General features: G+C 38.9%; 1 protein-coding gene and 1 long non-coding RNA gene across 6 annotated transcripts; one reads left to right on the top strand and one right to left on the bottom strand.

The window, feature by feature from the left end:
• Positions 1-146: 146 nt before the first annotated feature.
• Positions 147-27,827, bottom strand: LOC148425351 (band 4.1-like protein 4B). 5 transcript variants are annotated; one of them, XM_088411334.1, is made up of 23 exons: positions 27,049-27,827; positions 21,622-21,726; positions 21,507-21,549; positions 19,519-19,597; positions 19,266-19,310; positions 18,435-18,487; positions 16,799-16,919; positions 16,419-16,506; positions 15,347-15,435; positions 13,999-14,310; positions 12,943-13,052; positions 11,328-11,364; positions 9,273-9,294; positions 9,038-9,144; positions 6,650-6,789; positions 5,002-5,114; positions 4,775-4,894; positions 4,622-4,677; positions 3,861-4,013; positions 3,244-3,364; positions 3,009-3,142; positions 2,518-2,622; positions 147-2,117 (listed from the first exon to the last, which is right to left on the bottom strand). In XM_088411334.1, the coding sequence occupies exons 1-22, from the start codon at positions 27,301-27,303 to the stop codon at positions 2,559-2,561; spliced, it is 2,367 nt and encodes a 788-aa protein (XP_088267460.1). In that variant the 5' UTR covers positions 27,304-27,827; the 3' UTR covers positions 147-2,117; positions 2,518-2,558. The 5 variants fall into 5 exon arrangements, with proteins under 5 accessions (XP_088267460.1, XP_088267461.1, XP_088267459.1 ...); XM_088411335.1 differs by having other exon boundaries at positions 147-2,622; positions 13,999-14,168; positions 14,241-14,310; XM_088411333.1 differs by having other exon boundaries at positions 147-2,622.
• On the top strand, positions 24,164-27,644 carry LOC148425352 (uncharacterized). Its single transcript, XR_015865172.1, has 3 exons — positions 24,164-24,277; positions 26,340-26,389; positions 26,985-27,644. It is a non-coding gene; the product is annotated as an uncharacterized LOC148425352 (long non-coding RNA).

The raw sequence follows: 27,827 nt of genomic DNA, 5'->3' as shown, positions 1-27,827 counted from the left end.
GTCTCCCTCTAGTGGACATTTTACAACGACTTCTTAAAAAAATGGTGTACAGTACTGAATTGTATTCCTCTAAAACAATAAAATTTGATCAACAAATCAGTCATCGCAATAAAATAACAAAAACAATATCAATGATAACAACAATCGGCGTTTTTAGGATTTTTATTTTAAATCCCATCTTCCACGGTAATTTGAAGAATTACATTTTTTTTTAATAAGATCTTTTTTGAGTTAGGTTTCTCATATGAGTACATACACATTTTAACCTTGTTGGATTGTCTTGCAAAAAAAAAAAACGGACGTACTTCATATCTTATATTTTGTAAAAACAATAGTTTTAAATATTGATATACAAGAAATGATTGTAAAACATTCCAAGTTATTAATAATATGTACTTTAATAACTTAAGCTACTTCTTCGATTCTTAACACAAATACGTTCTTTACAATAATGTGTTCTATGCAGCCCCACAACTCAAAATTTTGCAATCACATGACCAAACTCAGAATACAGGCAACCTGTAACTGGCTGTGTTCTGAGCAACTGTGATGTAATTTTCAGTCAATAGCTAGTGGCAAATTGAATGCCTCCAAAAAACAAAAAAAAAAAAATAGTAGAATTTTTCTGCTTAATTCATATTCCACAAAATACAATATTAATCACAATGTTATAGTTAGACCTTGTGGGGTTGCATGGAACATATTATTGTAAACAAAATGTTTGAGTTGACCTCTCCTTTAATAAACAAAATGACAAATACATAATGTAATAGCTTTATGGATAATATAGTATTTCTCATTAAAACGTCTCAGAGAAAAAAAAAACATGAAAAGGAATAAGGAATAAGTTAAAATTTTGTTGCTTAAAATAGCATGCAACACAATTTGTACAAAAAGGCCCGCACCAGTTTCTCACCCTATAAATAACCAATTGCAGTATTGGGGAAATACCCACAATCAAAAAAACACTTTGGATGATTTTAAAGCTGGAGCAAGTTTGGGCAAGTTCATTTCTGTTCTTGCGTGACTGCACCCAGTCCACAAAGTGGGGTCCATTAGAAAAAGGCATGCGTGCAATAATTTCAAGATGTCATTTTGGTATGAAGTAGAAGAGATATAGAAGTGTCCAAATACTTTTGTCCGTAGAGCTGAAGCAGTTGACGACGCTTGAGCATTTGTGTTCAATGGAACCTCACTCTCTTGCCTCAAACTAACTTGAGTATTTTTTTTTTTTTTTTTTAGAATGTGTGTGGTACATTCAAGTTGTTGAGTAACAATAAAATAAAAAAACAACAACTTTTGTCTCATGCAGGCAACACAAGTATCTTCTGGTGCCTTATGGTTTCCATCGAAAAGTTTATATACAGTCAGATGAGCTCTTAAAGGAACACTTTTTCAGCAAACATAACATAATGGCGTCTGTGCAATTACAGCGGATATAAAGAGTCAACACAGCCCTGTTTCAAATGGCAGGTTTTTGTGACAAAAAAAAAAATTAGACCAAGGTGAACCATTTAAAAAGGTTTCTCGCTGTTCATGTTACTGTACAACAAGAAGTAACTGAAATAATGTGAATGCAGAAGTATACACATTCTCTTCTCAAATCAATCAGGGGTATTATCTACTGACATATCCGCCTTATCTTGAAAAGAAAAACACCCAACACAGTACCAAAATCAGTCAAAGTCAGAACAACATTTTCATCTGATACTAGGAAAAAAACTGTAAGGGAAAGCCTACCTGTACAGTAGTGCTGGATAATCGAAGCATCATGAAGCACTTGTGATATTTTTGATCTCCTCTAGATGGCACTCTCCAGTCAAAAACGCAGTGGGAATTGAAAACATTTCCACTGCTGTAGCGAAGTAGTTCTTTTAACATGGCTTCGACGGAGCCTCGGACGATTTGTTGCCAAATCATGCATTGTGTTGGTTTTGTTCTTTGAACGAGGCCATGTCGTACGCAGCTCATTTTGTGCGCCAGCAGAAAAACAAATATTGAATTAAAAAAACGGTTATTTTTCACTCGGGAAGGATTTGGTGAACGTGCAGATGAAACTGGTGGGGTAAAGTACTGTACCTCCGACAAGGTGTTTATCTTTCAACCCAAAGCACCATCTGGAGGAGAGGAAAATATATCACAAGATGGGCATGAAGCTTCATTTAGCCCATCACGACTGAACCGCTGAAATTTGAGATTCAACGAAAGCTAGCGTGTATGTGCTGACTTCCATTTAACGTGACTTGGAATTAAATTGGTTAATTCGGCATCCCCTGTTGAGAGTATGTGTACACTTGTGCAAGCAGTATCTTTTTTTCTCTAATGAGTTGAACATATTTTAGATCACATTTATAGTCCAAAGAGTTTTGAAATGATTGCTCTTGCTCTCATTTTTTGAAAGCCCCAAACCTTAGCATTTGAATGAGTGAGTGCACGCTTTTGTATGTCCAATGTACAATAAATATTCACATGTTTTCATTATGAATGCAAAAAAAAAAAAGGTTAATAGCAGCCCACCCCTTTGGGTTTTCCACATCAGGGCGTCAGGCGACACATTCTCAGAGTTCTGTCATCAAAAGGGCTCTTAGGATCTTCTCTCTGTCCAGCCTCACTTCCTCTCCGCTACAAACATGCACACACATAAACATAAACTGTAAGAACAATGAAACAAAAGCTAAAGAATGAAACTGAGCGTCATGATATTTATCGGACTTGCGTCTGATGTGCATGAGTTGGCCACAAGAGGTCACTACAATTCTGACACCCAAGAATTTTGCAACTACTGTACTGTACTGGATATCAAGACTATTGAATAAATGGACAAAAAACTTGCGTCTGATGTGCACGAGTTGGCCACTAGATGTCACTATAATTCTGACAAGAATTCAGCAACCACTGTACTGGATTTCAAGAATATTGAATACATGGACAAAGTCTTTCTGCACACATCTGTGATGAACACAAAGATCATCGAAAGGAAAGTGGAAATGACAGGACAAAGGCGTTACCTGTCGTGATGGGCTGCAAGGTAAGGGGCCAAGTGAGGGAGGGGACTACAGTAGCACGAAGGGGAGAGGTGGGGAGAAGGCAAAGGGGGGACACGGCACGGACTAGCCACTTCCAGTGATGGCACACTGTCCACCTGGAATGCACATGGACATGCACACACAAATAAAAGTCTCATACGTTCTCCCCCATGAACGTTTTGGAAGGCTTGTTGATTTTAATTGCTTATGTGTCTACCTGTGGGTAAATGGAGGGCTGGACCTGTTTGTCCAGTGAACTAGTGGAGCCTGACTTGGCCGTGCTCTCGCAGGAGATGGCCGCGAGGGCTTCCGGAAGGTTGTCTTCATCTTCATGGTTACTGAGGACCAAGAAAAGGAAATCGGATGAAAAAATAGCACGTATTGCTAGCTTACTAACTGACTAAGTATTTTTTTTTTAAATTTAATATAACCCGATAAATTAAAAAAAAAAAAACATTGTGCTGGGAGAAAAGTGTTGTTGCCCCCCCCCCCCAAAAAAAAAAAAAAAAACATCCCCCCCAAAAAAAAAAAAAACATCAAGAAAAGAATAAATTCAAATATGACTGATTTTTTTGTATTATGGTGGTGATAAGGCAAGTGAGCAGTAAATTAATGGAATCCTGAAGATATTTTTTCTAGGATTTCATGGACCCTTAAAAAGTTAAAAATGTTTTTTGGCTAGAATGAGTCAAAAAAATCATCCGTGTTACATTTTAACTATTTCTTCATTTTAATTCATATTTTGAAATCCTGTGCCAAACCCACTTACGTTAGAGTACTTCTGGAGTTCTTTTGTCCATTCAACAATTTCAAACGTGCGCGATGTCAACTCACAAGCTGAACTGTCTGACGAGACGTTTCCTGCGGTTGGTGCACGAGCCGGATTTAGGTTGGAGACTCTCGGAGGCAAAACGGGCATCCGGTCTCGGGGACATTTTGTCTGGGGGCAAACTGGAGGCCGATGAGTCTTGAGAGGAGTTCTGATACCTGTCGACAACATTTTAGGATCTCAGCCATTTTTGATAGCTCTTTCATTATGGTTGCGGGTAAATGAAATTGCGTCATTACATTCATTTTGTCATACACATTTAAATATACAGTTAATACAAGGGGTCTAAGAATACCCACATGTATGTAAAAATAGCAGAGAAATCTGATATATATATGTCTTTTTTTTAGGTGTAGATGTGGCCATAGTCACCCACCGTGTAGCTCCGCCCCTGGTAGAGGGTGAGCTGGAGCCTATCCCATTTTACTTACCACTCGCTGTCTATGGAAAATAATATCACAGTTTGCTCATGGCTAATGTAACCAACCTGTTTTCTGAGTGATGATGTTCGCATGCTGAGTCGTGATTGGTCATTAGCTGAGCCCTAGCAACTGTGATGTCATTTTCAGTCAACATCAAGTTATAAAATGCCCCTCCCCTGGATTCTACACAATCTATTGTTACGCCCTTGTCACGATGTTATCTGATCAGTACAGAAAAAAGTAGGTTCATTCAAAAGTGAGGTGAAAAAGTGATGCAAATGTATTTTGTAAAAGGGAACAAGCATAGAGAAAAGACTGAAGGAAAAAGTGTAAATAGAACTTGCCTGTCCTTGAGAGGCACATCAGCGTTCTTTCTCCTCGGACTCACTGAGCCGTCCTTCTATTTAGTGGAGAAAGCGCACAAGAAAAAGCATTCAAATAAGCAAATGAAGGCATTTTGAAGAGAATATTAGCCGGAGATGATGTATGGAATTCACCCTGAAAGCCGCCTCCATCTGCGCCTTAAGAATGTTACACTTCAGGTGGTCTGGGAGCAGGGCCGGGGAGGAGGCGCTGGAGGGGTGGAGAGATTTTTCCGAGAGCTGCTTCTCTTCTCCCTGCGGACGTCACGCGTTGGAGAGGACGAGGAGGAGAGTCAGGCCAGAGCGGAAACGTCTTACGGCGTCAGCCGAGAAGAATGTCAACGTGTGGAAATGTGTCTGACCTTGTTGTCCATGTTGATGCAGAGTGAGGGCCACGCAGGACACTCGCTATCTGACTTACGGAAAGACGGAGACATGTCCAACGCGTCTCCGAGACAGGGTGACGCTCGACACTCTAGCGGAAATAAAGAAAAACACCTTTGGTTGTCTGTACTCTAGGATCCCTCTACGAATATTTCAAAAATGATTCCTGTTAATTTCGAGGTCCTCTCATGTGTTTTTGTAACAATCAAAAGCAATAAATGAATCTGGTCCACGGTCGCAAAAGGTTGGAATACCCTCTGCGGGTCGTGGATGAGGTCCTGTCTCAAGCGGAGGAGTTTAAGTATCTTGGGGTCTCGTTCTCGGGTGAAGGTAGGATGGAAGGGGAGATGGACAGGCTGATCGGTGAAGTGTCTGCTGTGGAATCCGTACCGGTCGCTTGGGGTGAAGAGAGAGCTGAGCCAAAAGGCAAAGCCCTCTATTTACCTATCTATCTACCTTCCTGACCTCACCTATGAAGCTGTGGGTCGTGACCGAAAAAACGAGATCCCGGATACAAGCGACCTAAATGGGTTTTCTTTCGTAGGATGTCTGGGTTCTCCCTTAGAAATTAAGTGAGAAGATCAGTCATCCGTGAGGGACTCTGTGTCGAGCCGCTGCTCGAGGAGCCAGTTGAGGTAGCTCGGGGATCTGGTTAGGATGCCTCTCTGGGGAGGCGTTCCGGGCACGTCCCACCGGGAGGAGGCCCCGGGGTCGACCCGGGACACGCTGGAGGGACTATGTTCTCGGCTGACCTGGGGATCCTCCTGGACAAGCTGGATGAGGTGGCTGGGGAGAGGGAAGTCTGGGCTGCTGCCCCCGCGACTCCACCCCGGATAAAATGGTACCAAATGGAAACATTTCTTTGACTGAAAATTTTATGCTGATTAAGCTAATTGATTACATTAAGTCAGGGGTGTCCAAACTCGGTCCTCAAGGGCCGCTGTCCTGCATGTTTTCCGGGTTTCGTTCCCTCACACACCTGATTCAAATAATCAGGATCATTATCAGGCTTCTGCTGAGCGTGTTGATCATTTGAATCAGGTGATTCAGGGAAAGAAACCTGGAAAACATGCAGGACAGCGGCCCTTGAGGACCGGATCTGGACACCCCTGCTAAGTCATTACCTAATAAAGTAATTTATTACTTTGTATAATGAAAAACCAAAGTCATTTATTACAATAAACTATGGAGGTAATTGACTCCTTTAATTAGGTGGCGGCCGTTTTAGTATACTAAAAGTTTACATATAAAGCGCATTAACTGCAACATTTAAATGATTTCACACGAACCTGGTATTAGAACAAGGGTGTGTAGACTTTTTATATTTACGCTAGAGGCTGTGTGTACAAAAAGGCAAAGAGGAAATTCGATTAGTAACTGCTGTTGTACCTTGACATGCATGATTTCATTTACAAGGAACGTTGCGCCTGCATATAACCGTATAATGGAAATGAAATATCCAATGAAGCGGAAGACTTGTCTATCAAACACAGAAAACAAGGACCTTGTATTGACAATACTGTATACGTAAATGCCTAGAATCCCTTCAAGGAAATCAAGAAAACCGATAAGGCATAAACAGTGCATGCATAAGCAGTTACCCGGATTGGCCTTTTTGTTACTCACTGATTTTGTTGTGTGTGTGGCAGAGCGTGTCCTGGCTGTGCGTGTGGCGGCGGTGACGGCGATGGACCTTTCCGGAATATGACGTCTCGTTCTCCTCCACGCTGAGTTGATAGTCGGAGGCGGGGCCGCTTAGAGGGAAACTGAGGGCGACACGGCACATCAAACGCAATCTAGCCCGTCCACATAATGTTTTTTTTTTTTTTTCCCACATCACATAATACAGTTCTTTTTTAATAACCTTTCGAATTCATTCTTAGCGATTACTGTAAATGATCAATTGTTCCCATTGTAAATGTACAAGGTATGAAATGCCTTCATTTTACACAGTTATGTATAGAGAACATGAAAAATTATTCATTCCTTTATTTTATAAGCAATATGGCAAAAAACTATTAATTCACTAGGCCGCAATGTGATTCCAAAATCCACCCAATATCACAACAACAACAACAATTATAGTACAGTACATGTAAACAACTGGTTGATAACAATATTATCATTCATGATGTCACGGTGAACTATAAATTGCATGCAGCAGCAACAAACATGCAGCATCTCTAAAGCAGCAAACAATATATGCATGTTTGGACCCTTATAACCTTGGATAATTTACATTATTTAAGCGCTTTTGTCATTTAATTGCTTGCAGCAATCTCAACAAACAAAACAAAACAAAAAACCGGGGTGGGGAACCTTTTTTTTCCTCAGCAATTTCAGATCTCTGAAGATTATCCCAAGGCCAGTCTATGAATACACCGATCTGTTTTTTTTTTTTTTTTTGTATTATAATATAGCCAGTCAAAGGAGAGTGTGTGCTGAGTATTCAACAAAAAAATACATCAGTGAAAAAAAAAATGAATATGGCACAATGATAATGTGCATGTTCATCATGTGTGAAATTGGTAGCCAAACCTGTAGCTGTTTGAATAACTTGTTAGAATTTTGATAAATAAATGCTTTGCTTTACAAATGAACATGAAACAAGTTGCTAGTTTTATTTCTCTATAAAGAGTGCTGATGTTGAAATTGCATAACATTTCAGTAGCTTGAAAAAAATACCGCCTACGCTTTTTAGATTGCAATATTTTGCGACCGGCAAGGAGTAAATGTTCTCCTGGGCTGTGTCTGGCCCACAAACCACAGGTTTCCCACCCCTCCTTTATAACATCACAAAACAGGATCTTTCTTAAATCCATAGCAGCAAAGATATTGAGATATAATCTAACCTTTCACAATCAAACTAAGCTACTATTATGACTCACGTCACATTCTCGAGGTGTATACCAGACAAACAATGTGGAGATGTGATGAATGAGGATGATGAAAGACTTCTCGCTTTTTTTCTTTTTTGGAGGTGGGGGATGTCTATGTAAGTCCAAGGTCAATTAGAGGTCAAAGTGTGGTCATGACCTTGTCCTTGTGAACGACATTGATGATGGGCCCGTAGTGCAAGCTGCTGGTTCGTTCCGGGACGACGGGGTGACTGTTCACGGGACCGGTGGAGCAGGAAGGGGCCCCGACGGAAGGTCTGACACACATTGCAAGTCCACACACACACACACACACACACACACACGCACGCACGTATGAGATGCATGACATGAAGTGAGATGGAAACACAGGTATGATGGCTTCTAAAAACAGAAACCTGCCCTGCAGGTTAGTTCTCCAAAAGCCGTTAAAACAGAGGTTGGCAAAATATGGCCAGCGGGCCTCTCAATTTTGTTTTTAATTTAGCCGACACCCAATTAGGACATAGTCTAGTTCAAATTTATTTATAATTTTTCATGAGTTTTTATTCATGCATGACAAAAAATGGTCCATTGATTTGCTGCAAATCAGATATAATTCATTAATGACATGCTTTTGTTTTTTACAAGTTTTAATGGCTGAATTCATTATATTCAAATGATTTTCCTGCCAAAAGAAAGTGTTTCACTTTTTTAACCTCATCTTGGAATGGCCTTGCCCATGTTTTCAAAATCAAATGCAACCAAAAAGGTTTCATTACTGATAACTGCCTTATCATACAATTTAACAAAAAATGAAGAACTGTATTTCAAAGAATTGTATAATCGATTATAAAAATAACTGATTTATTTGATAGTCGATTAATAGATTAATCATTGCAGCAGTCCTATGTGTACTGAATATCCACAAAGGTAATCAATTTATTGTAAATAAATGTAACTGATGTAATACAAATTAAAATTTATATTTAACTATATGTAATGCAATATTTGTTCATTTATTATTACATTAATCTTCAAAATTCAATTCCATTTACCCATTTAAAATCAGTGAATTTGCTCATCCTTGTTCTAAAATTTTGTGCCGCCCTATTGTGGTTACGCCGTTGTCTCGTCGAGGTCCGTGTCCCCGTCCTACCTGTGCGGCGCCGTGGTTCCGGAGGGCTGCAGATAAACAGCGGGCGTGTAGGCAGGATGGGACGGGCGCCACGCCTCGTGACCCGCCACCGGGATATTGTGCTGGTACTAGAAAGGATTGAAGAGACGCCGAAAATTAAATGTTGTTGCACAGGCGAAGCACATGCTATGAGTGCCTGCGTATATGCGTGAAGTGCGCGTGCGGGTGGGTAAGTAGGTCATCTGAGGTCACTCACTGCATGTAGGCTGGGATCAGGGCTGGCAGGAAGGCACAGAAAGAATGACAACAATCAGCCGTCGCAGATTAACTTTAATACTTTAATTTCATGTGCAGTTAAGACCAATGTGATTCATAGGCTAGATCCTGGTCACTTCTAGCAGAATCTGCAGCAAACGTCCTCAATAGGCTGACTCCATAGAGCAAGAGAAGAACCACCAGAGCATTCGGATCAGTGCATGTGTCATTTAACTTGAATCGGGTAGGATTTATACTTAATCGTATTTCATCTTTGATCTTGAGGTGTGCAATGAACAGGAGAAAGCTCTCCAGTCTCATTGTACGGCGTACAATGACAATAAATGGCTGATTCTTATTTCACATTGAACAAGTCAGCTTTTCAGGTCATTAGCTCATTCGCTGCTGATCCAATTAAAATGGATATTAGGCGACTATAGCCGTTAATGGCGGTAAATGAGTTAATTAACATTTCATTGAGGACCTGTACTGAGAATCGATGTGAATACATTGGGACATGAAAGATTCCGTACAAAGATACAACAATGGAAAAGTATAAACTGCGCAGAACTCATAAAAAGTAGCCATCGTTCCATTCATATACACTCTATAAAAACCTGTGCCTTGAGTTTTTTTTTTTCCCACGCTGCTGTCATTACAATATTTAACAAACCCAAAAATAAAACAAAAAGCGGCCAGGCAATGACTCATTTTGGGTTTTCAACAAACAATGGTGTACATGTGATATTTTTACATTAAAATCTATGTGAGAGTCTGCAGAATCATGACGAAAGAGTAGGCAAATGGTGTTGTACATGGAAAATGTGTAGTAGCATTTTCCACTGGGGAAAAAAAAAAAAAAAAAAAAAACTGGTTGAACTTCAATCTCTTAATAGGAAAAAAAAAAACTATAAATAGTGCAATTATCATTTCTGATTAATTTTAACTCCAAAACTTTAAAACAAGCCTGGGACATATTGATATCGAACAGTGGTTCTCTAATGGGGTACGGGTATCCCTGGGGGTACTTGAAGGAACTCCAGGGGTAACTCTAGATTTTAAAAAATAACAAACAAGCATGCAAAAATCCTGTTAAAATAATTATTGAATGAGTTAAACTTTTCAGGAAAATATAAGTTCATAAAACACATTTTATGTTCAGTAGTTTATTCAATGTCATTATTTTAAGAAGCCAGGGTCTCTCTCATACTAGAATGGTTCGACCCAACTTGTCACGTGCCACCTCTCGTTACCTGTCAATGATTTATATTTGTGAACAGATTTCTACTATGATCCCAAAAAGAGGACATTTTAAGTTGAAAATTCTGTGGCCAAATATGTATTTATAATTATTTCTTTTTGAGAACAAGTCTGACAATTTATGTTGATTATTTTATGTGGATAGATATTTATTAATAATTAAGTTATCGATTTATTTTGGGGAACATATCTGTATTGTAATCCCAAGAGAGGACGTTTTATGTTGATTATTTGTCGTGGACGAATAATTATTAATAATGAAATTATTTCTTTTTGATACCAGAGCTCTTTTGTGAGCCAAAACAGGCCACTTTATGTTGATAAAATTTTTGTGGATCACTTCAAATGAAATTTAATAAGTTCCAAAGATGAATTAATCACACTGATGGCATGTTTTAAATCTCTTTTTTTAATCCCCAAAATGCTTTGCACTTGTTAAGTTGTGCGTACTTGGATCAAAACAAATTTCACAGGGGGTACATCACTGAAAAAAGGTTAAGAACCACTGAACTAGAAGATAGATTATTAATGAAGCTCTTGTGGCCGGCATATGTGTACCCCATAGAAAATTGTAGCCAATTTTGCTCACAGGCGTTTTAAACTACAAAACAAGGGCTGATGGAACAGGACATGACATTCCTTTTCTGAAATCACAGCTCTGTATTAATAAGTATAATTACATATTGTATGGCCGTGACCATCCGGGGAGGCAGAATGCCCCTTATTGCAGTCAGCACTTCTATGAAGTGCATGTCCATACTGTATAATAGGATGTGTGTGGGTGTTTGGGTGTTACCTGATGCGTGGAGGCTTGGCTGGAGAAATGGCAGTGACTAAAAGGGCAACACACACATACACACAATGTTAGAGTTGAACATGTGTATGTAGTCTACGTCAGTGTGTTTTCTCACAGGCGTGTCAACATTGCGGTGGCTGGAGCAGGGGATTAAAGGAGAATGACAGCAGGTGCTTTCGACAGTAGTCGAAAGGCGCCACTCAAAGTGTTGGGAATGTGAGGTCCTTTCTTGAGGTGAATGATCAGCCTGACGTGATAAAGCGAGCGGTGTGTTCAAACGGATCTGCTAACCCAATTGTTCAAGACGCCAGCGCTTCCTCTTTGTACGAAACGCTTGTCTGGAATTATGGATATTCATCCACCAGACATTTTCTCACAGCCGCAGTATAATGAGATCTAACACAAGCGCTGTTTTGAAAGAGTGGAGAAGGAGATAAAATATTTGTTACCCAATAATGGCTACAATTAACTTAGTAAATACTGAATAGAAATAGGGAAATATGAAATGATGGAATTTGACTAAATGACTACAACAACAAGAGGTTAAAAGGTCAAAAATAAATACGAGGTCAAGAAAAATATTCGAAACATTCGTCAGTGTGAAGCAAGGTTATAGTACGAATAAAAGGCAACATTTGAAAAACATTTTAAAGTGAAGTTATGACTGCTATAAAAGAAGAAAATCGATAACAAAATTAAAAAATTAAAAAACTAATTACAGTGTTCCTAACTTAGGTACTAAAGTAATTGATTAATCAATTACAAGTGATAAATTAATCAATTTTTTTAGTACTTAAGTACTTTACCTTTGTACTTCAGTACTATATATACATATAAATTACTTCAAGTAATTGAGTACTGGAGTAATTAATTTAGTGTTTCAAACCTAAACTTTAGTAACCTAAAGGAATCAATTACTTAAAGAAATCAATTACCTTACTCCTTAGTTATGTAAGGTAAATAATTATGATGAATTACCTCAATTTAGTAATTAATTACCTTCAGTTATTGCTTACTTTAGAACTGAATTCATTTAGTACCAGCCATTTTTAGAACTTCCTTCCACTAAACATTTGAAAAAATATAAATATCTGGGATTGAATGAAAAAAAAAAACTGAAATATGTCATTGGTATTGAATGACTTAATATCATACACAAGCTATTGGGATTTATTTTAAATCTATGTATTTTTGTATGACTGTACAGGCAAAGTCAAACATGTGAAGGAAATGGAGTTTATTTTAGTATACCAGATTAAATATTTTTAATTCATATTTAACACGCCAAAAACACTACATGTATAGTTACAAAACAAAGACTAATAAAAGCTCAAATTATCCAAACCCCGGTGTGATTCAGGGACATTTTACACCATTGCAAACTAGAACCGCATTAATAATCACAATTACATTAATAGCTCTCTAACAGTGTCAATCAAGCCTGAGCATTATTGCTTTTGTAAAGATCTTATTGGTTTTCGTTGAATTGCACAAGAGCACATAATGTTGTGGTTGGTGAGTTAACTATGACTCAGAGAGGCGTGTAAAAAGTCTAGCAGGTTCTCGTGGTCCATGGGCTTGTATGTACATGATTGTGTGAGCAAATAAGACTTACCTTTGCCCAGCGAGTGCGTGCGGGAGGGGTATCGTTTGCTCGGCCGTCTCTCGAACGTGCTGGCTCTCCTCAGCCGGCTCCCATGAGTCGCTTGGTACTCCGTTTTACCACTGAGATTGACACACACACACACGCACACAAGGAAATATATATATAGCTTTCCTTGTGCTCTAGCTCAAATATCAGACATTGGATATTCAATTAGCATGCAAACCGAATTCAAAGAGCTTGTCATTTAAGGTGATAGTATATCCTGATTAAAAACCTTCCTACTGAAGTGAAGTGGGCCAATTAGTTAATATGGCTAAATTAAACTGACTTGATGAATCACTGTCAATAAAGCTGACTTGTAAGAACACATCTGCTGACTAGGGTGAGCTATGCTAAGGTGCTCTTAAAAAGAACAGGAATTGCCTATAAAGTGACAGTATTTGCTTTGATAAAAAAAAAAAAAAAAAAACTGAGAAGGAAAACAATACGAAGGGCATATCTCGGTCGCCATAGGAACACCTCCACGTAACCATAGATACCAAGTAACCATAGACACAACGCACAGTTCATTTGGTTTGTTTGTTGCTGCTGGCTTATGTTAGTTATTCTGTTCTTATTATCTATATTTTTTTAATGTAATCTCATCTATTTTAGTCATTATAACACCCTCAAGGGCCAATTCAACTCAACCACTGCTTTATAAGATGTGTTTGACACTTCATGAAGAACCAGACCACACAGACACACAAGCATGTAAAAAGAGATTGACAGTGCCTTGCTCAAGGGCAGCTCATAGGCCGACAAGCAGACTAGCATTTCTAATAGCAACTTGCTGCTTTTTTTTTTACACTTTTGGAAATCAAACCCGGGGCTCAGGTAGGTTTCCATATAAAAAGTCATACATTGTAATAAGTGCATGGTTTTTTTTTTTGTTTATATTAATCTGCTTTGATGATGTCAAATGGCTTCCCATTGGTAAACGAGCGTTGAACCTATTGCACATTTTTCTACTAAATTCTCACGACATCGCGCTGCTTCAGTAACAAGGCGACTGATGAGCGCTACCTGAATCTGAAGCGGGAGCCCAGTCGGGTGAAATCGCTGCGGCCTGGCTTGCCCGTGGTTGGCTGGCGTAAGCGAAAGAAGGCGTGGCTCTCCACGGCGCACTTCCACACGTGCTTGCAGCTCTTGGCGCTGGCCAGCTGGAACACAAACGTGTGTTCCTGCTCATGGCCCTTGAAAAAAAAAAAAAATTCTTGTACTTCTGCCAACACTGACCTCATTGTGATGCGCGTGTGTGCACAAACCTGATCGTCATCTTCCACCACCACCAGAGTGAGTCGACTCTTTTTGAAGTCTAGACGTGTGATTTTAGGCCTAAATATCACATAAATTGCACAAATGTCGATTAAACCCATATTTAGGGAATGCGATTCAAATAACTGTATTGTTTTGCGCGAATGAGTGCCAAAAAGCAGGCACAGAAATGTAAAACTATAGCAATTTCTTTAAAAATAATAATAATATTTTTTTTTTAAAATGGGTTGAAATTAGTTCTACTACTCTTGGACTGAAATTATTAAATCACAAACTAGCTACTACCGTTATACCTTTTTTGAAGCTAAGATTCAGGCGAAACAAAACCTGTCTTTGGGAAATCGGTTATACCGTATTTTCCACACTATATGGCACACCTGAAAGCCTTTTTTTTTTTTTTAAAAGCTGATGTTGCACCTTATAATCAGGTGCGCCTTATATATGGTTCAATATTGAGATTGGGATTCGTGGATGGGGAATGAAGAGATAAAGTAAGCTTTACCTGTTTACAGTTGAACAAGGTTGGTCATATTGACATTTAGTTATGATGCGATTGAAAGTTTAGAGTTATTATTTGAGTTATCGTTATAACTTTGAGTATTACTATATTGTGATTGAAAAAGTTTTAAAACGTGATTAATGGAGGGTGCGCCTTATAATCCGGTGCGCCTTATATATCGAAAACGTTTGAAAATATGTCATTAATTGAGGGTGCGCCTTATAATCGGATGCACCTTATAGTGTGGAAAATACGGTAAATTGTATTCATGGGGATATTTGACCCTTCCCCCCTAAGACTTTAAATGTGACTATTTCCATAGCCTAATGATGGACAATATTTTTTTTTTGAGCCATGAAACGTGTTTGAAATTTAAATAACTTCATTCAACACCCGTGACAATTAACTATGTAAAAATTCATCTTAAAATGTGGCCTCTACTGTCTTTATGCCTTCATCAAATGTCTTGATATTTAAATTGCTGTAACAAGTGAGCAGAAAAGGCAGCAGGGGACACCCCGCATAAATGCTTGACATTTTGCTTATGAATCACAACCACTTAGGGCGCACACAAGAAGATGGTTAAAAACGCCTTACCAAAAGAAGAGCCCGATTTTGTTGGAACCCTCAAACACCAGGATGCCAGTAGGAGTGAGACCGAGTGCGTAGTCACAACCGTCTCTCCCCTGATGACACCACATGCACATTCAGCAGTCAGGAATACACACTAATGTAAGAATCAATACCATAATTCCCCAAATATAAGACACACCTTTTTCCAAAAATGAAGGCCAAAAGTATGGGTGTGTCCAATAAACGGTAACTTAAAAGAATTCTTATTTATTCCACACCATTGATCTGTCATCCACATATGTCAAGTTTTAACGCACAGATGCACATTTCTATATCAGCCAGATTCTTACAATAATTACCATAACGGTACAAGCTAAAGGACGGATATCAATTGGCTGTTAGCAGCCAGTGCCTGTTGCAGTTGACAGCAGCTTGTGATAGCTGAGGCTGTTCAGGCATTATTTTCCATAAAAGAAGCGAGCAGACTGAACCAACGTCCGAGTCCAACCTTGTTCACGCACAGGATTATTACTAAAACAAAGAGGATCATGTAAAAGTTATGATTTCTTTAGCTGATTCAATTAAGAGTGGCAAGGCATGCAGCCGAGTGCGCCGGTTAGAGAGCATGGAAATGTTTTCCATTTGACTCGTTTAATAATCAGTCTTTTGGCACATACACCCAATCATAAACGTGGTGGAACACGGATGGTGCGCTGCTTCGGGTATTTATGGCTAAATGAACGCGAGCTGAGTTGCGAGGAAAAGAAAAAACAACTGCTTTGATGGCATTCAATGCTGCACTGGCGCTGCCTTTATGGACCACTCATAATGTGGGAAATCTGACATATTCTTAACTTAAGCCACAAGAAATGTATAACTTACGGATATGGACATAAGAAAACATGAAGAATTTACAAATACTGTATGATATTTATTGTGTTATTGTATGATTGTGTATTGCTACAGTTTCGCAAATTGGTGCATGCTGTACAGTGTAAACGGTAACAAACAGTACAGTCGAAAAAAACAGAATTTGGCCCTAAAATTAAGGGTGCGTCCTATTTTGGGGAAATTGCAGTAAATACACGAGGCACACCTTAACAAAGTGCATATCCACGCCATAAAGTTCCAGCCACTTGCACTTATTGAGGAAGGAGATCTCAGCTTGAGATGGACTCTTCCCCCTGAAAACGGCAACGTGGATTCAGACATCACGAAAAAAAGAAACACGCTGGTGATTGGTGTCCTCCGCAGTTTGTCCTTGTGCGGCCCAGCGGGTTCAGTGAAAGCACAGCATATGTAACCTAATCCGAGATGGGAGCGATCAGACCGCCGCTGCGTTAAATACTGCCCAGAATCAATCAAGACCCTCCTAGCATTAATCCTCCATAATCCTTCACACAGACCAGCGAGAGGGTGCCCGGCTTGCTGAAAGGCAGAGGAGGACGCGGCAACAAGCCGCCGCTTAAATCTCACCTGAGATCCAGCCACCTGCCGAAAATGTCCCGCTCCATGGCCTCGCTTTGCTTGGGAGTGAAACGGAACTCCGACACCAGCTCGGGAGAGTGATCCATGGGATCGCAGTCTCCCAGCTCGCCTGCGCGCACGCATAAAAAAAGCAACAATAGATGAGCTGTATCACTATAGACAGCTTTACCAAGCTACATATTTCATTAAAAGCGTCTCAGCACACCTCCAAACAAACAAGGGGGACATGCAACTTAACTGCACCTTCTCTCATCAAGTGGAAGACAACTGAACTGTTCTGCCTGTCACTATACATCACTGGCATATTGAAAATTGAAAACAATGACACGTTATTTGTAATAAACTAAAACAATCTTTTAACACCAGACTAAATTTACTTTAGGGGATACATTACTTATTTAGCAGCAGTAAAAAGGAAATATTTTGTCAATAATCAACTTGATAATTTAATTATTTTTCATGAACACTTGATACCTTGAAAAATGCATTTTGCTTCACATGTGCCAGCACTCAGGTAACAACCAATCACAACTCAGCTTGCGAATGACCAGACCCAAAAAATAGGTGAGCTGTGATTGGTCATTAACTGAGCTCTGAGCATTTGTGATGTCATTTTCAGTTGACAGCTAGTGACAAAAGTATGTTTTTATTTTAATGTGTGTTTAATACATTATAATATTAAAAATATAACAATAGCAGTAAGCTGAAAAGGAAAATTCTAAACGTATACAAAACTTAGATATTTTCAGCAGTAAAAAGTTAATATTTTTGGTCAAAGATTAATTTGATAAGTATTTGTCATGTATAATTAACACCATTAAAAACAGCTGAGCTCTGGGCAACTGCTGTCATTTTCTTTCGACAGTAAGGGGCGAAATTTAAAAGGAGAAATAAGTTATCAAATTAATCCTAGACAATATTTCATGAAAATGTATTGCTGAAAATGTCTATATAAGTGGCAAATATCAAAAACCTATGAAAGGTTATTTTTTCAGGTTTTACTTCCTCATCAAGTTTTGGGTTACAAGAAAATAAACATGTATCTCAAGAATTATCAACAACTCAGCAAACATAACATGCTTGTCTTCCATGTTTTGTTTTTAGAAATCAATTAACAATAGATTCTACACCAGCAAAAGTATTGAAAATATCCCATCCTGATAATATATTCTCCATTTTGTATTAACGTTGCAGAAGATTTATTAATTTGAATAAAATAGAACAGTGTTTTCATTTGACGCTGTGTCAGTTTAAACCATTTAATTTTGAGTTTTTCAATGAATGATGAATACCACGGCTGTTTGCACAATTTGGGGGAAAATTATAAATATTAAAATTGTATTGGATCCCTGTTTGTGCAAATGAATCTGACACGTCTCCAAAATCATGTTTCAGATATTTTTGTCTTTTAATTAAGTAAAGCAAATGTTGTGTATGGAATAACACTCATATTTGAGAATGATGCAACGTAAAACGCTATTAATGCAACGCCACTTTCAATTTTTTTTTCCTCAAATCATTATCTGGCATCAAGAATGGTATATTCCATTCTTTTCCAAAAAACAGCATTGCTTCAATGAAATCAGAGAAGACATAAGTCATATTGCTGGTTAAGTCTACTCACTTTGCAAACAATAGGCGGCCAGCTCTACTGAGACATCATATGGACATTTCAATCTGAAAGGGGGGCAAGAAAAAAGCGGGTAAGACCGTTAAGATGATCATCTTTCCGTAGTCCTGATCCACACACACACACACACACACACCAAGTCAAATACAATCATCTATGTGTGCTTAAGTGTGTGCGTGTGTGTGGGTAAAGAAAGAGCAACCCTTTTCCCAAAATAATCACCTCTTCAGATCCTGATCTTGAGTGTTATAATAGAGCCGCACTCAGGGGATCTGTGGCCCAGTTAGAGCCGGAACATAGACACGGGCAAGACGTCTAAGTGTGCATGCGTGTGCATGTGTGTGTGTTTAAGAAGCCATGACTGTCCACAAGTCCTGCAAACACCCTCCGGGTTGCAAAGCCTCACAAATAAGGAGAACTAAATAAGAGAAATTGGAAAAAATGTCAACGCCTGAGGTGGTCTCCACCTGAAAATATTACTGTGGGAAACTAAAACATATTCAACGTTACAATGACACATATCCTAAACCAATGAGCGACCCGGAATGGTTTATGCTGACTTGGCATGTTTCAAACCATCGATATGTGGGTGTGGTGGTGCAAAACTGTGGCAATAACAGTATTGTAGAAAAGGGTCCCGGAAGGTTTCAATTGCATAAAATAACATACATAAAATGTACATTTAATGTAGTCAGGATGCTAAGCTAATTAGCTGCTCTTGGTGTTTACAACAGCACATTAAGAGTTATGACATGAACCTCTATACCATTGATTTACAGTTTATCATTAGTAACAATTTACTATAAGCGTGCATGAAAGACTTACTTGCCAGATAAAATGTCCTGTCGAAGCTGCAGCACAAACAGATACCTACAGCGACAGGGACGTAACAAAAATTTTACTAAGGTATTTCAATTCTTCTCTAACATGTTACAGAAGGCACACTATGCTCTAGAAAGTCTATTTTGATTATTTTTTTAATCCCAATTTGCCCATAGCAACAAAGTAATTAGCCTTGTGTCCCTTTTGGACCTCCTCATCGGGCTCGGGCCAAAATAGATTTTTTTTTTTTTCTTACCTTGTGAATTCCTCACGCAGGTTATTTGGCTCCGAGGAGTAAAATTTCACTCGAAAGAAGAGTCGGAATGGCGGACCATCTTAAAAACGGAAGGACAAAAGACACTTAAGATCTTGTTGGATTACATTTTCTTTTCCAAGCAGTATACCAATGTCAACACACGCAATACAATTAGGAAATCCTGCATACTCTAAGGCCTGTTCCAACAGACTTTGTGTGCACAACAAATGAAGGATAGTCCACCCTCCATTAGTTAGCAGTTTTTCATTAAGTACATTCCATTAAACATTGTTTAAATACAAAATGCACGGTGATAGACAAGACCAAGATTCTCATTTACACATAACGGGATAAAGTAAGATAACTGTAATGATCTCAATTCCGACTTGAGTTACATCCATAGACAATTTCATGCTTTGGATATAAGCGCTGTATGGTGGCAGTGAAATTCAACTGTGTATTTAAAAATATAAGTGGATTTAATGCAAAATGCCATAGATGGGCTAATGAATGGTATTGACGTTGTGAATGAACACAAATGATGCAGCGGCACATGCAATATGACAATAAACTCTATTAAGTTACCCTAATTAAAAAAATACAAAAAAATTACCAGTTGTCTTATTACACAATATTACAATTATACTTTTGTTTCGGGGTGGCTGAAACAGATTACTGGCATCTCAAATAACTTCAATAAGGAGAGATGTTTTAAGTTACAAGTGTGGTCAAGGAATGTATTAAACTCATACCTCAAGGCACCAATTTAAAATTTCAGTTTCGCTAGACATACATTTAGAGCTGTCAAAATGAAACATGGGCTGATAGCCAATATTAAAAAGCAAGGGTTTCAATAACCGCCAACAATTTCTACCTCTGGTAATGAGCGCTTTTCTTTTTTACTTAATCTAACAAAGGGACGTTTAAACAGGACAGAATATGATTGGCTGCTTCCAGAGTTGATTCAACAAGCCTCCTCTTTGAAAATAATTAGATAGCAATTGCTGTTTTTTTTTTTAAACGTCTTGGCATGAATGAAGGATAAGGAGGAGGCGTTTGTCTTATAAATAGTGACTGTGCACTGTGACTTGAAGAAGAAGAATGTCATTATATTTATTTGTACTAAAGATCGCGTTCAATGGAAAAAAAATCTGTCATTTTTGCCGTGGCTATTTTGCTTATGGTTATCACACCGTCGGAATCTAATATCAATCCATGCCTTGTGCAAATCTCCCAATTAATTGACAAGTAATCGAGTATTAATCAAAATCGGTTTTGATAAATGAGTAATCATTTCGAGTTATTGTTTAAGTTATCTTCTAATTTCAGCAATTCAGCAGTTATTATTCTCTGATTTCTGCCATGAAAGCAGACTGATAAACCAAAATAAGACATTAGCAAACATTTGATTTTATTTTTGAAAAAGAATGGTGGTGAGTAACATCAACCCTTCTTGGCATTGGTTAACTGTTAAATTGTTTTCTTCCACACTGGACAACACTAAATAAACAGTAATTGTTTAATAAACTGCATTTGGGGAAAACAGTCTTCGCAATTCACTTTGATGCAAGATGAAAGTTCAAGTGATTGGTCGATGAAATAATCCATTGCATAATCGATTCTAAAAATATGAGATAGCGAAAGCCCTACATAACTAATAATTATGGCAGTCCCTTTGTTTAGTACTGCAATATTCCTGCCTCTCGCTGCCATCCGCAGGTGAGTAAATAATCCCCCTCGGCCGCTATTTGTGTCAATTCCACAAGCGCTTGTATTGGATCTCATTAGAATGCGCTGGCCGCAAACAGGTTGTGTACGTACTCTTTCCCTGGCGAATGTATCACTTTCCGCGTTGGCACAAAAGAGCAAATAAGGCTACGGCTCCTGATGCTAATTACCCTGTCAACATTTGATAACGTGCCACCCGCTCCCCTACGTGTGCAAGTGCATTTCAGGATTCTTCAACACAAAGGGAGAGATGGACTCACCTCGGATTTGTTTCTTGATTTGCTTGGACATATCCAGCCAGTGCTGAAGGAAAAGCAAACGAGAGTTAAGCGCCAAGCAAAAACAAGGTTGTTGACGTGCGTGTCAAGGACTCACCGAGACTTGGTCTGCGTCCATGTACTGCAGTCCAAAGTAATCCGCCTCCACCAGATCTATGTGATACATGATTTGGTCAAAAAGTTCCTGGCCTTTGCTTTTGCTCTACAACAGAAGAACAAAAAAAGGAATTGTTTGCTAAAGGGGCTTTGTTAGTGTTGAGTAACCTGATCTTTTCTGGGTAAAATGACTCTACACTATTTTTTGGCAGGTAATGTGACCTAAAACAGGCACATTACAACATTTCCACAGCAGAATGGGCTTGCTATTAGTAGCTCTTCTGTTTTCAGCACTTTTTATTTTCTGTAGAGGCTTGGGTTTGCTGACCTAGCTCATTCACTGCCATTGACGGCTATCGACGTCAATTATCCATTTTTACTGGGCGAGGAGTGAAAAAGCTAGCTGACTTTAGCAATGATGAGGGGCACACACACAAAAAAAAAAAAAATCGAACTGGATTTTCGAACTGGATTTTTTTTTAAATGGAACCAAAATTTTACCACTCAATAGTGTGATTCATTATTTAATTAGGCATGAACAAAATTGGAAAAAATTGTGATATGTGATATGAGTTATGTATATTGAAGCATTGATAGTACTATACTGTATTTGTTTATGCTTGGTGATGTGTTCACCGCCTGCGCCACATGACTAGATCTGCACACTAAAAGAGTATATAAAATGTACCCGCAAGTAGAAATTCTTTTTTTGAACATTAGTAAATCAGGGAAATTACATTAGTTAATTCTTTCATTAAAGGCATCTATGATCAAAGCAGTCAGAGTCAATTGATTTGAAGCTGCTGATAGTGAGTCCTGATTTGATATTTTGTCAATGAAGGGTAGAAAAAAAAGTGCATCAAAAATCCCTTTTTAAAAAAACATTTTATTGATTAGAAAAAACAACAACAAAGTATAAAACCTTTGATATGTATAACACTCTTGATATGACTAGAGAAGCAGTGGTTTAAACTAAGTAGCCTGAAACATTTAAATGTTCCCCAATTGAATGTGTTTACTTCCACTCTTTCGAGTTATGCTGCGTATAGTGCACATATTTTCTTCTTTTGGTAAAATCTTCTTTAAGGCATAGCATATGTGCATTTTTCTAGCCCTTACAAATGAAAAATAAATAAATAAAATTAATCTTTCCTAACTCGTAATTGTCATCCTGAGTTTATTGAATAATATTTGTAAGCTTTTTTCCCACTTCTTTACTTCAAGTGTCTTAAATAATGTTTGTGCATGCTTTTTATTATTATTTTACTTAACTTTTAACTGTCTTTAATTATTTTGCTTGTAAATGCTTTTAAAAGGCATATCTGAAGGACACTGAGTTACCATGGGTACAAAACGTGCTATATGCTCTACGTAAATAAAGCTAGCTTGCGTTAGATAATGAAACAGTTGTGCACGCATTCCTTGTAAGGTTTACGATAAGACAACTAATAGATAATTATTTCTAATAAACAATTAAATTACTTGTTCAGCCAGCTTTTTAGAAATTGTACAAATACTCAGAATTTCAATTTCTCAATGAAAATATTCCACGATCTCTGTAGTACGTTATAAAAGTAAACCTATTATTTTTGTTTTGAATCAAAATATAACATTTGCTTTCACTTATAAAGCAGTGACTGAATTGCAAATATTTAAATTGTACATTTTCTACCAGTAAATTTGAAATAGTTGGGTTGGAAATTAAAATGCTTTTTAATCCAATTCACTAAAAAAATAGTTACATGCAGTCTTAGTGTTTTTTTGTGTTTTTTTTTTTAAATTGCATGGTGAGCAAGAGCAACCACTTTCATTATTTTTTTCGGCACTCAGTTATTTTCCCCACCACATCCACAACAGGAAGTGTAACTTAACTTACAGCAGGAGGGCGTGTCTATGTGTGTAAAAACATGGCAGCATTGTACTTTGGATCCTGATAACCAATCTAAACTTCCTGGTAAATGTGTGAGTAAATCAGCGTTATTAAAGGATTGTGTGTATGAAGAGAGGATAGGCTCAATCAAGATTAGAAACAAAAAAAAAACAGGAGAAAGACCCTTGCTCATTCGGCACAGGGTGATTGAAGCTATGACACGGATCCTACTGAAGCAGAAAACCAGCGCGACATAATTTGCCGGCGTATAGTAGTCCCAAACGGAGAAATAAATGTCCAATGGGCTTTTTTTGGCCGGGCTCACCTGCGCCGCAGCCTCCAGGGAAACACGAGGACATGAGCAAACTTGTTGCAACACATCTGTGACTAAGCCGCCGCTCTGATGAGCCATGTGTCACTTTGCATTATTTGTTGGAACCTACATGTTGTTGTTCTTGCGAGTCCCAGCTGGACACACACACACATACACAAGCAACGCAGCACGAGGTGACGCACACGCAACCTTCAAAATGAAACCATCTTACCAAAAGGCACTTACGCACGCATACCCACACACTGGCTCACCCACACACACTTGTACGTGTGTGACACCAAATCAGATCAGGGAGTCTGGGAATAGAGGAAGGACGGAGAAGGATGGATGGAGGAGGAGAGAAAGTGGTGATGAGCAAGAGGGCGTGTAAAAAAAGATTAAGAAGGCACAAGAAAGGAAGATGAGGGGAATTCTGAGGCGAGAGGGAGATGGAGTCAACGATAAAGCATAGGGGTAAGGAAGTTGCTTTCATTGTGGTTGTTTGGGTGAATTTCCCTAAAGTCAAAACAGGGAACCAAATGAGGCCAGACCTCTAAGTGCACAGGAATAGATGAACACCGATGGTTCTGTAATTATAGTCTTTCGCGGCCTTTTGATATAGTCTGGCACAATCTTGAATTATAGTTCAGGAATGGACAATTATTTTTCAAAGGGCCATGTGAAAAAACTGTCTTGTGTGACCAGCAAAATGTGTTGTGTTTAATATGAATTTAATGTCTTTTCACAAAGCACTACATTGTGATCAACTAATTGCATTAACTCTCATTTTTAAAGTAAATTTAAGTTTTCTGTATATCCTTTTTAATGCGTCGGGCTTCTTGTACTTGAGATGTCGGGGTTGGAAGACAAAGGACAATCACACCCTAAAGTGGACACTGATTGGCTGTGATCTTTGCCAGAAGGTGCTAGATTATCTTAGAAGCAACTCATGTTTAGTCTACCACATCAATACAAAGCACCCAGCTGTGACTGTAGCCACAGCTAATGATTGCAACAAAGATGCCAATCTAGTGAAGCAAAACAAAACTCCAAATTATGCCAAACTAAACACTCTGCATTTGAGCAAGTCTGCGACGGACAGAATGGATGATGCTTTATTTTACATACTTTTTTCTAATTTTTCGGTCACCGACAAAGGAAAACAGAAAATAAAGCGTTAGGGTTAGACAAACGGTTACAAAACTCTGTTGAAGAAAATAAAATACTGACGTCACAGTTTTTTTTATGTTGTATATCACTTATGATGTGCCACAATAAAACAATGTATCAAATAAAAAACTGTGGTGGGGAAGAAGAAATTTCGAAGAATTTTTTGGGTGAGATTAAAAGGTGATTAATTATTTTAATTAATGAGATATTACAGTAAAAATTTGATAAGTCACATTCAAATGACATATCTACATGTTATTCAATCCCTATCCAACATTCACAAAAAATATGTCTACAATGTTCACGTTGTATATTGTTCTCTTTAGTTTTAAAGTCTCAGAGCTAATCCAATAAACCACTATTCAGAATAATGATATAAATGAGGAGGAAAGTCAAAGTCCTTAGTAGATGTTTTTATATCATTCAACCTGTTTTTGGTTATTTTCTAGAACTGCCATCTATCATGATCTTGCAGACTCTCTGGTTATAGTCTCGTACACAAACTCAATCTCATTGTCATTTTATATGGTTTGCAAATGCTTGTCATAATTTTTAAAAAAGGAACTACCATAAAAATATTTTAAAAAGCAAATATAGGGGCATTTTTTCAAGGATTGATTATCAGTGTTCCAGAACAAAACATATTAAGGAAGAAGTGTAATTTCTTCGCACTCTTGCAAGCAAACACAGTCCGTAAATAAACACAGTGCAGCTCAGCTTCTGGCAGCATGTCAAACGCGTTGACTCATTTAAACAGCATCATTCAAGAGCAGCAGAATTCAAATGGAGCCAAAACAGGAACAGGTGTAATCCAAAGTACTCTTGGACATCTACATCTTTTTTCTTAAAAAGAAAATATTGACCATTTTGTCCTTAGACTAATGTCAGCCAAACCAAGACTTTGAATCTAAAAACCAATTGTGATTGTTGGAGTATAGCGCAATGTGTAGGTAATGTAAGGTGTGATGTGCAAGAGTGGGTCAAATACGAAGACAATGCTTGGTTATAGCCATTTAAACTTGTTCGACGAGTGCCAGCATCGGGAATTCATGTCAACACAACAGTGGCACAATGTTATCTTACTTTCATTTTTGCCGCTTTTAATGCAGTTGAAGAAAGGCTGACTAGTCTGATCATTGTTGTACAACCAAAGTTATAGTCAATAGACTTGAAAAACACTTGGGACTAAAATTACCAAATTATGGGCTAATATTTGGGTCAATAAGTCTAGCTGTGGTGAGAGTGTTGTATTGCAAAATATAAACCAAGGTTGGGGAACATTTTTCAAATAAATGTTAATTCATATGAAATAAAGTCAATGTCGTGATTGAAGAAATGCTTATGATGACGTTGATTTTAATTTTAGGTTACATGTTGGCTTGGATGAAATACTCTTGGTTGGATGGAAATAAACAGGTGAGCTTACCCGATACCTGCTGACTTAAGGTGAACTGGTTGCTAGCTACGGCGCATATTGACAACTATTCAAACTCACTTTCACATTCTTCAAATAACCAAATGTTTTTGGAATGTGTGAAGAAGATGAGGAAAACAGACAACTATAAGGACAACATGCAAAAGCCCCAAACCACAGAAGTGTAATGCAGACATGTAAGGCACACACTATCACATTGTGCTGAGTAAATAAACCACAACAGTATTTAAAATATCTCATGCATCTATTTATCCATCCTTTCATAGGCTTGTGTAGAACATTTTTGACGTTGTTAAAGCACCTCGAAAGTAAATCCAAGCACCCCCAAAATCTTAAATAGGTCTCAAAAAATTAATTTACTCGTGTCCCTTTGTCACGAGATGGAATTAATATTTTATCACCAGAACACTATCTATTGGTGGCCAAAAATATACGTAATTTAAAAGTTAACGTCACGTGTGGAAAAAGAGGACAGTTGTTGTTGTTTTTTTGTCAGTGAATATTTTATCAACACAAATATTATCTATCTGAGGCCGGAAATATAATTGAAAAGTTAACACCATGAATGAAATACAGAAAAGAAATCTTATGAGCGGGACCCCAGGGTGGAACTAGCCAACGCTCCAGCGGAGCCACTCACGGGCAAATCCACGCTGACATCCGAGCCGTCCAGCAGGAGAACCCGGCAGGTGATGGCGATCCTCGCGTTCCCGGCAGCCGGGATGTGGACAGCCGCTCCCCCGGTGACCACGGCGGGAGCGTGGACGACCTGCTGCTGGTGGGCCATGAGCAAGGGGTTCCCTCCCCCGGCCGTACCGTCCCGCTCGTCCCTATCTCTCGCCTGGAAGCGGCTCCTCGAGCGGCGGCTGAACGTCCGGCGCAAAAAGCCCATCATTTCTCCCTTCCGAGACAGGACGGAGTCCCGCGACGGCAGTGGGTCGGGGTGGTCCCGTCGGCTCCGAGTCCTCTCCCCGGGCCGAGGAGTCACTCGGTCGACAGGCGCAGGAGGAGACTCGGCGGCTCAGGCAGGACGAGGGGACTCGACACGCATGCTAATGACACAAGCCAACCAGTTGATTTCCTCTCCGCGGGGGCCGCCCTTCTCCGCCTCCTCCTGCTCCCCTCCCTCCCGACTTGCCCCGTACTCTCCCGGGTGCACCTGCCCGCCTGCTTCCTTGACGTTTGACCGCCGACACACCGGGTGGGGAGGGGAGGGGAGGGGGGTGAAAATCCCGCCGTGACTCTCTGCAGCGGGAACCCCTTAGTCACAAGCTCCGGGGAGGGGGGAGGAAAGTCTCGCGCATCTGGGTCCGTATGGGAGCACCCCCCGCGGATCGACGAGCTTCAAAAGCACTGCATGGGAACCGCAAACTCGGCTCTGAGCGCGTTGGTAAAAGTCAAACCAGCGAAACTGGACAA

This window comes from Hippichthys cyanospilos, chromosome 3, assembly GCF_059441005.1.
Source record: "Hippichthys cyanospilos isolate Australia breed blue-spotted pipefish chromosome 3, RoL_Hcya_1.0, whole genome shotgun sequence".
Lineage (NCBI taxonomy): Eukaryota > Metazoa > Chordata > Actinopteri > Syngnathiformes > Syngnathidae > Hippichthys > Hippichthys cyanospilos.
The sequence above is the reverse complement of the archived record's forward strand: the minus strand, read 5'-3'. Positions and strand labels throughout refer to the sequence as shown.